General features: G+C 46.4%; 1 protein-coding gene across 1 annotated transcript; it reads left to right on the top strand.

The window, feature by feature from the left end:
* Positions 1 to 493: 493 nt before the first annotated feature.
* On the top strand, positions 494 to 9,096 carry ncapg2 (non-SMC condensin II complex, subunit G2). Its single transcript, XM_068709504.1, has 27 exons — positions 494 to 555; positions 713 to 801; positions 1,373 to 1,540; positions 1,626 to 1,740; positions 1,839 to 1,996; positions 2,103 to 2,237; positions 2,363 to 2,457; positions 2,533 to 2,689; positions 2,793 to 2,885; positions 2,968 to 3,093; positions 3,169 to 3,348; positions 3,527 to 3,679; positions 3,951 to 4,173; positions 4,264 to 4,361; positions 4,495 to 4,665; positions 4,760 to 4,830; positions 4,928 to 5,081; positions 5,178 to 5,342; positions 5,494 to 5,610; positions 5,695 to 5,853; positions 6,920 to 7,019; positions 7,190 to 7,398; positions 7,648 to 7,782; positions 7,878 to 7,981; positions 8,148 to 8,248; positions 8,392 to 8,491; positions 8,601 to 9,096. Exons 2-27 carry the CDS (start codon positions 724 to 726, stop codon positions 8,650 to 8,652), a joined length of 3,417 nt encoding a protein of 1,138 aa, XP_068565605.1. The 5' UTR covers positions 494 to 555; positions 713 to 723; the 3' UTR covers positions 8,653 to 9,096.
* The last annotated feature ends 257 nt before the right edge of the window (positions 9,097 to 9,353 follow it).

Below are 9,353 nucleotides of genomic sequence, written 5' to 3'. Positions count from 1 at the left end.
TAACATATTTAATTTGTTTAATAATCTGAAACTAGTGACTAAATATATCCACCAAATGACGTGGAGTAAAAAGACTAATATTTCCCTCTAAAATATTGTAGAAGTAGAATATCAGGTAACATAACGTGACAATTACTAAAGTAAAGTACCTTATAACTGAGTGCAGTGCTGGAGTGTGTGTGTTACTTTCCACCGCTGCATATTATGAGTGGGTTGGTGCTAAAGTTCCTCCGGAAACATTGAACTGCAGCATGATTTCCCCAGAGGACCGGGCTGTAATCAATAAGGCAGATATCCTATAGAATACATAATATCACGTGTGCATCTACAGAGTATAGCGCCATTGTGAAGAGCTGCGGATCTGGTAAATACGCCACAGTCTGTAAAACATGTGCAGTGACGTGTCGCCATCTCGTGGCAGCGGAAGCAAACGACAGTGATACGTCAGAGTCAAAGTGGACGCACTACGTCATGACGCACCGAATCCAAATTTGCGCGGGTTTGTTGTTATGAGGCGGCTGTCATCCAGCGGCTCACACACTTACAAATAAGACGGTAACTGACGATGCTATTGGTTTATATCGTGTACTTTCATGATTATATGTAGTAATACTTTAAGTACCAACGGACAAAGTACAATTGTCTTCTGTAAATTTACACTTTTAACGATAACGACCAACAGGCTGCCATGTTTGTTTTTGTTTTGTTGTAGTTGTCGGAAACATGTCCAAGAGAGAAGCGTTTCTAGAGGCCGCCTGTAAGGAACATGTGGAGGACTTCCTTCGCTTTATCCAGCTTCACGTGAGTGCGTGTGTGTGTGTGTGTGTGTGTGTGTGTGTGAGAGAGAGTGTGTGTCTGTGCGTGTGTGTGTGTGTCTGTCTGTCTGTCTGTCTGTGTGTGTGTGTGTGTGTGTGTGTGTGTGTGTGTGTGTGTGTGTGTGTGTGTGTGAGTGTCCATCAGACGTCTCCTAGATGAAATAAACTAAATGTTATCACACATCTCGGTATAAAGCTATAAAATTCAAGAGCACCACAAACTGCAGCCTCCAAAATTACCATAAAGTTAAACCAACGACTCTAAAATCTGGTATTTGACTACAAACAGTTTGAACATGATCTACAACCGGCAACTAAACGCAGAGTAACCTTAAATATACCAAGTGTGAACCGCAGTCAGCAACTGTAAACTGTAGTGCAGGTACAATTTGGGAATATCATTTAGGAAATCAGTCTTAAATTTGATGCGCTCTGACAGTTTCTGCACATGTTCTATAAGTCATCTACTACTAGGAATAAGATGCGGTATGGTAGTGTGTTTTTACATCTGTCAGTGTGTCTCAAGTCGTTTCTCTCTCGTCTGTGTCGCTGAGCAGAAGGACAAAGCGGAGCCCTTCGATGTGGAGGAGGTGGTGCAGGAGATGCACAGGGACCAGAGGTTGACTCTCTGGGGGAAACTGGGTTCCCTCCTTCAGGACGTCCTGCAGGAGTTACCTCCAGAGCGCTGGGCGGAGGGCATGGAGGTGGAGTCGGCTGCGGACCCTGTGAGTTCATGTACAGCTGATGGCATTACTGTTTCCTGTTCTGATTGACATTTTTGACATCACCCACTGTTATTTGTTCCTTCAGACACATGTCATGGCTGTAGTGGATGGCGTGACACTAGTGGCTGACGTGTCCATAAAGGTCCTACAAGACGGCGACGCCTACAGTGCCCTTCTGGAAATCATCCGCAGGCTTCACGGTCGGTGTCCTCGCTGATCTTCCTCTCTGCTAAATTGTCTTCAAGGTGGATCAATGTGTTTTTTACCGTCTCGGTGATGTTTGTGTCTTTCCCTTTAGAGGTTTTGGTGTCGCTGCCGGTCTCCGAGGCTCCTCTGCAGCTCCGCCTCCACACGCTGTGCGAGGCCTGGTGGAAGAAAGGGCTGAAGGAGAAGGAACAGTTCGGCCGCACTGCTTTCCTTATCTCTCTGCAGAAGAGCTTCACTTTGAAGAAGCCCGTCAGTATACGTCCTCAGTTATGCATCAAATCAATCAATATTGGGCCCTTTAGGTGATCACTCTCTGTTCTTTTGAATGGCTTTGATGCGTTCTCTGTGTTGACAGGGTGTTGAGATCCAGAGAGTCTGGAGTCTCCACCATGTGCTCTTGAGTTTGGACTACACATCGGAAGAAAACAAGCAGATCATCGACTTGTTGCTGCAGTGCTTCCATCGTCCTAACTACATCAGAAACGATGACGTGAGTAGAGCGATGTTAAGCCGCTGTGTGTGTGTGTGTGTGTGTGTGTGAGAGTCTCTGTGTTGTATCTTATTGTTGTGTGTTTTTATCTTTTGAGCTGATGATGTGTGTGTGTGTCGTCACAGGGAAAGCGGTTCCTGGTGTTTCTTTTCAGCTGGAACGTCAACTTCATCTGGCTTATTCACGGCACCATTAAAAACCAGCTGGAGTTCTATAGCAAGTGAGACGCTTGCTTTGTTCTGTTCGAATGCAGTCCGTGTTATCTCCATGTTTACTAATGCATTCTCCTGTGCAGGACCATGACTACTCACATCATGGAGATCTACTTCAGAGCCTGGAAGAAGGCGAGCGGGGACTTCCTGGAGACGATCGAGAGCTCGTGCATTCAGGATTTCATGCAGAACGCGATCTTCCTTCGTAGAACGTCTCCCGTCTACGGCAAAGTCCGCCAGGTGGACTCATTAGCTGCTTCATTTATCGTTTTTTTCCCAGCATTTAAGCTCACGTTGTGCACAGTATACTCACTTTGTGTGATCTCCTTGCTCTCATACGCAGATTGTGAGCTATTTCCACTCAAGGAAAGGCTGTAATAAGGTGGACAAGATGCTCTGTAATCTCTACAAGCCCATTCTCTGGAAAGCTTTAAGCGTACGGACACAGATTTCTAACTGCATACTAGTTTGTTATTTTTTGTATTTTATTCTAATCTATTCGTTTTGATTTCTATCAGGTTCCAAACTTTGAGGTGCGCGCAAATGCCACTCTGCTTTTCACTGAGGCCTTCCCGGTCCACGACCCGGAGCAGAGCAACAAGACTATAGATGAGGCCATTCAAAAGCAGCTGGACATAGCAATGGTGAGACCACATCTAAACACACGGACACTGAGCTTCAAAGTGGCCCCGTTACAGCCGCCCGTCTCTCATCCTCAGGGCCTCCTTGATGACCCTCATCCTACCGTGCGCTCCAACGCTACTCTGGGAGTCTGTAAGATCCTGGCCAAGTGCTGGGAGCTCCTCCCGCCCACAATCATCGCAGACTTCCTGAAGAAGCTGGTGATGGAGCTGGCGGCTGACAGCAGCTCCCCGGACGTCCGGTGCTCAGTCTTTAAGGTCAGTGTATGGTCCTGGAAAATATCAACATGCGGAGCCTCTTAAAGTTAGATTCTTGTCCCGATTTTGTGATGCCAAAACTGTAAGCCTTATTTAACCGCACACATTAGGACAACTGGTTTTATTGGCAGTACTCAGGGTAGTTAATGGCGTGTGCTTTGTGTAATGTTCTCCCCAGTGTCTGACTATTGTCTTGGACAACAGCCTCAGCCATCCAATATTGGAAAAGCTCCTGCCTACTCTCAAGTACAGCCTTCACGACAACTCGGAGAAAGTCCGCATAGCTTTCCTGGACATGCTCATCAAGGTTAAGGCGGTGCGTGCTGCCAAGGTACTGTATGGTTCTGTATGCAACAATACAATGAACACTAAAAGTGCACTCAGTATTCTCCACATGAACGATTAAGGGAAACGTATTACTTGAGATGGCAAAGACGTTTATTTGGAACAAAAATGACTCGTCTCTAAAATACACATAGTAGCTAGACGGGTGCAAACAATGAAGTTCACACAAATCAAATAGTAGCAGATTCAGTCCTAAGCTCGTGATACTGAAGACAAGTCTACGTGTAAAAAAAAAAGAGGTTTTCTTGTGTCTCCAGTTTTGGGACGTGTGCAACATGGACCACCTGCTGGCCCGTCTGGCTATCGATTCCCATTCGGTTTCCAAGCGCGTCGTCGATCTGCTCTTCAAGTCCTTCTTCCCCGTGAACGAGTCGGAGAGGGAGTGGTGCTGCCGCTGCATCACCCTCATCCAGATGAACCCCATGGCTGCCAGGAAGTTCTACCAGCACGCCCACAAACACACGGCCCCCACCAACATAAGTAAGTGCTGTGTGTTTGTGACCAGCCAACAAAATAATGGCGTGTTGCATCTGTAGTTCGTTCCGTCCATTGTTTCGTCTTCTCTTCCAGTAAAGCTGATGTTGGCCGTTCGCCGCGTCGTGAACAGCTGTATCCAGACTGACTGTGACCTGTCCGAGGTTAATGACAGCAACAAGGAGAACAGCGCAGTAAGACGGAGACATTAATCAATGAAGATAGTTACTTTACTTTATCTCCACAAATCCCTTTTTTTTTTTTTTTCTGTTAATCATATTTGATCCAGATGAGATGAAAACGTGTGCCGTGTGATTGTGATCTCAGCAGGCTGAACCTCTGCTGGGGAAGGACATGGCCGTCGTGTCCGGTCTGCTGGAGGTCGTGGTCATCCTGTGGAGGAGTGTCGAGAAGGCCCTGAAACAAAATGAAGAGGCCCAGAAGTACACTTTTGCCAAGTTTGGAAATGTCATGGCCAAGTATTTCCAGGCCTTTGAGGTACTTCAACCTCCCCCCGTGTTGTTTTTAACTTTTACATTTTCCATGAATTAACAAGTGTTATTGTAAAACCTTCTTGATTTGTTTTTCCCAGGATGAGCGCTGTACCGTTCCTCTCATTCAGCTCGCCTCATTTATGCCCCCGGCTGCAGTTCCAACGTTCAGGTAAACTACAACGCATCTCCTCGCCTCCCTGCCTCCATCTCGCTCCACTCTTGTTGTGTTGCCGTCTTAAGCCAGTCTCTCTCGTCCCGCTCCCCAGCTGTGGCGTCCTGTCCAGGCTGAGGAGGATGGACTCGGGAGCGGTGCCAACGCAGTACGGCCAGCTGTTGGACTGCATGTGCAGCTGGGGCCAGGCCGCTGGCATCCTGGAGCTCGTCACCGACTGGCTCTCTGAGGGTCTGCCCAAGCAAGGGGTCCGTCAGTGCGCCACCAAAGGGCCTGAATTGTCGTGTTGGGTTTCTCTGTGTGCTTTTTTTTTTGTAACACTCCTCTTCCTTTTTGAACTTCAGGACACCAAACGAAAGGTGCGTATCCAGGAGACGGTGGAGGCCAAACCAGACCTGGCCCTGGCTTACCTGGAGTACCTGTTCATCCACACGCTAACACGGGACAAAGTCCTGGCTCTTGGTCCTCGACCCCTGAAGCAGCTCCATGCAGTTCTAGGAAGCTGGAGGGTACGTTGGCTGTTTAGACCCGAGTGTGTTCCCCTGCTCGAATACATTTATCTTCAGCATTCATACCTAGAAGCAGGTGAACATATTTTCATATCTGTTTCAAGCAGTTTTCCTGCAACATGTGGATCAGTGTGACGTTTTGTCTCAACAGACGGTGCTGTGCGCTCACCTCAGCTCTGCCACCGAAGATCCCAACAGTCCCGGTGTGGAGACGGCGCTGAAGGTCTTCGTGCATCACGGACGTCTCGGTGCGCATCTGCAACACAGCGTGAGTTTCTACGTCTGCACCCATTGCTTCTCATCCCCACTTTATCACTTTTAAAAGATGAAACCCTTTTTGTTTCTGTCCCAGTCCTCAGAGGGTCGAGACTACCTGCTCTCTCTGGAGCATGTGGCGGCGTGGGTAGCTGAGAGGGTGCTGCCCCTCCTGGCTAAACGTACCGATGAAGACGACGATAATGAGGAGAAGAAGGAGAAGAAGTTGCAGCCACTTGCTGCACAGATAACGGAGGTGAGCTCTATAATTACTCATGTTTTCAGTCCAGGACTTTAGACTGGGAAACGTCCACTAAAAGGATTAATTGAGCCCAAACAATCGCGTGTTGGGCATATATTAAATTGAGCTTTGCCCGACTGTAATTAGTGAAGCCTAAATGACTTGCTGAATGTGCAGATCTGCATTAAGCACTGGCATTTAATTTGGGAAAGTGTGTGTGTGTGTGTGTGTGTGTGTGTGTGTGTGTGTGTGTGTGTGTGTGTGTGTGTGTGTGTGTGTGATCTCCTTTAAGAGAGCCGAGACACACTTCTCCAGTGTGATTTTTAGGCAAACAGAGTGGATACATTTTCATAATAGAATATTACAGCTGCACATAAAGAATGTGTTTTATTTGTGTGATCATTATACCGTTCACCACTAAATTTGACAAACACGGAGTCTCCTCGCATAGAAACCCGAGAGCTGTTGGTGTAAGACAATTGTAATGTTTGTGATACCTGTTGATACCAAACATAGTTGTGCAGCTGCTATGACATCGTTGAGTTTTTCTCGATGGATGATATGGACGGTTGTGAGTGCCACACTGGAGTGCATCTGTATCTCCTAAAAATATATATATTTTTTTGCAGTACGGTCATTCATGTGAATTGCAAAGTCGGTCCATGCAACATGATTTCTCCGCCGGCAAACGCAGACTTCTTGCAAATCAAATCTCTTTGTTCATAAATTACCCGTTACGGTTTTGCTCTCACTCGTTTTCACTCCGCGGAGCCTCTTTGCCTCCTGCTTCCAGGACTCTTGGTACATTTAGACTCCTCATCACACGCTCGTGCTCATGCTGCCACTTCTTTTCTTTTATTTGTGACATTATTCTGCCGCCTGTCACCACATGACCGCTGCGAACAGATATTTCAGCGCCCGTCTTATTAAAGCTGGTTGTAGGCAGCTCCTGCAGGCCACCAGCTGGCAGCAGAAATGAACGTTTTACTGAGATGTAGCTCCACAATAACTCGGCCTCGTCTCTTTTCATCGTGATGATGATGATGATGATGATGATGATGATGATGATGCATTTTACCAGAGTTTCCTGTTGGTGTGCCGGGACGTTCTACTCGTGGGTTTGGCCGACGAGACGTTCAAGGGTCAAATCCTCCACTTGTGCTCGCTCACCCTCCTCTCAGGTGAGTGTTTCAAGTGTCTTTTACAGTGAAAAATACAACAAAGGTACGAGAACATGGCTTTTTATAACTGAAAGATGTAGCAGAAGCTCAATATAACAGTCGTGTTGCATCACGTTTCTTTACCTGAATCGACATCTTTACAGACGATGTGTTTTCCCTCGTGTGTCCAGAGACAGGCTACCTGTGTATTCCTGCGGTGCTGCTGATTTTGAAGGAGGTGGTCGACGGCTACGCGCCCGAGGACAACAACAGCAACCGGGCTCAGGAGCACGAGGAAGATGCAGCCACTGTTGTTCTGGGTGTGGTGACCAACATCTTCCAGAAGATTATAGAGCTCCTGGCTCGCCGTCTTAGGAAGGAACCAGAGGAGGGAAAACAGGTACGCAGACTGGAGTGATTGATTTCACTACCTTATGTTGTACATAAACTACACTTGTTTATTTCTTACTTCACACCAGCTGTTTCCTCTCTAGTTGTCAATACATCAGATGTTTTTTTTATTTAATTTTTTATAACAGGCTGTCAAACTTCGCAGTGGTCTTGAGTTGCTCTCAGTATTCCAGCACCGTGCAGCTTCCTCCGTTCTGTTACTTCTCGAGTTAAGAATGTCTCCCTCTCTGTGCTCCAGCTGTGTCAGTCGGCCGTTCCTGGCCTGGCGGTCTTCCTCCAGGCGGCACAGACCTGGGACAAAGCGCCTCTCTGCGGGGTCTTCTCCACTCTCTTCGCCGTCATCATCGTGGAGAAGAGACATTTGCTTCAGAAGGTTGTTACCGATGTAGATCCTGGGGGGGTCCTGGGCCTCACCGATGTCGTTCTTGAGCAATGATGAATTCGGCTGTGCTCTTGTGTTTTTTAAAGATCACCCGTCCTGAAGAGGCGATCGCCCCCGAGTCGGTGGAGGACATGCCTCCTCTGTCCAGCGTCCTGCTGTCTGTCATCCTCAAGTCGTCCTCTCTTACCAGGTAAACGTCCTCCGTCCTCTTCCTCACACTATGAACCTGCCCTCCGCTTTGTCACTTCTCTGTTCTCTTTTGAGGTTAACCTGTTTCTTCTGTTTAGTTTAATACATGTGCTTCAACTAAATGTAATAAATACAGCTTTCATTTTGTTTTTCAATCTGTCCTTCAGGGCATTTTTGACAGAAGTGAGCTCGTCTTGCGACTCCGAGGCCATCAGCAGTCTGAATGAAATGGCCGCCGTCCTGCACGTCTTGGCGGTCATAAGCCACAGTGAGTTAGCGTGATATGAATTTAGATTAGAGTTTTTAGTTTCCCCCGGTCATTAAAAAGGGCAGATCAGACATAATGTTTGTTTTGTTTCTTCTTTTTTTGCTCGTAAAGATAAATCAGTTTGTTATATGTGACACTTTTAGTGGGGCAGTCTAAGGCGGGTTTGAAGAGCGCCGCCACATCTGTCCAGCTGCAGATTCACAAACACGCAGTCGCATCTGAAGACACCAGAGACATCCAGAGGTTAGTGGGGGGGGGGGCAGGAGACACTTCTGATGTTGTGTTTAGATAAATACATTCACTGATCTTTGGTGTATGTCATGACTAACCTTTGTATCCCATCCGCCCACAGGGTTATTTATGAATCTTCTGTGAAGACCTTGAATGAAATTCTGGATTTATGAGTCGATGTGTAATATCTGCTTCACATTTGTATTTTATGAAGCTGAGGAGAGCAGCATACTGGCTGCTGTGCTGTTAGCATTACAGACTTTCAGTTGCTGGCAGACAAGAATGACAAACAGTTAAATATTTCAACTCCACTGACCGGGCTTTTTAAAATCAATATGGTTTGGATTGAAATCTAAAGCCGGGGACAAGTGACTGTCTGTTCGTATGTTTCCTCCAGATTGGCTCCACTTCTCTTTGTCTATTTATTTCTTGACGGCACACGTTGCTCAAGGCTTTGTGCATTGAAATACACTTTCTTAGACTGAGTGGTATTCTTCTTAAAAGAATAATAATAACAGTTTCATATAAAATACATATATTTTTTCTACGTTTATGTATCCGTTGGTCTGTCAGCTGTAGCTCATGTCTATTAAGAATAAAACTCTCCGTATCAATCACCCTGAACTTGATGGTTATTTCTTTCTCAGGCTGCACAGTGGTTTGCTCAGTAATAAAAAAACAAGCAATAAATCATCCTCTCTTTATTCTTAAAGAGGAGTGGCTCCTGTCTTCAGATCTCACACTCTGTTTTACTTTAGTCAATATTTGTGATCGTGTGCACCAGTGCAAGTAAATGTCACTGTTCTGCAGAACGTAACTAACGTTTACATTTTCAGTTTATAGAATATGGTGCTTTGTCACAGATTGAGCTACC

The sequence above is a fragment of the Cebidichthys violaceus genome, unplaced genomic scaffold, assembly GCF_023349555.1.
Source record: "Cebidichthys violaceus isolate CVI_PGR_0920_01 unplaced genomic scaffold, fCebVio1.0.p SCAF_15, whole genome shotgun sequence".
Taxonomy (NCBI): Eukaryota; Metazoa; Chordata; class Actinopteri; order Perciformes; family Stichaeidae; genus Cebidichthys; species Cebidichthys violaceus.
Note: the sequence above shows the minus strand (reverse complement) of the source record. Positions and strands in the feature narration are given on the sequence as shown.

Bases quoted from the DNA above. Each gene is read 5' to 3' on its own strand.
- ncapg2 (XM_068709504.1), top strand. From the start codon at position 724: ATGTCCAAGAGAGAAGCGTTTCTAGAGGCCGCCTGTAAGGAACATGTG. The intron at 4,831-4,927 runs GTAAACTACAAC...CCCGCTCCCCAG, and splicing joins GCTGCAGTTCCAACGTTCAG to CTGTGGCGTCCTGTCCAGGC. The intron at 5,343-5,493 runs GTACGTTGGCTG...TTGTCTCAACAG, and splicing joins CAGTTCTAGGAAGCTGGAGG to ACGGTGCTGTGCGCTCACCT.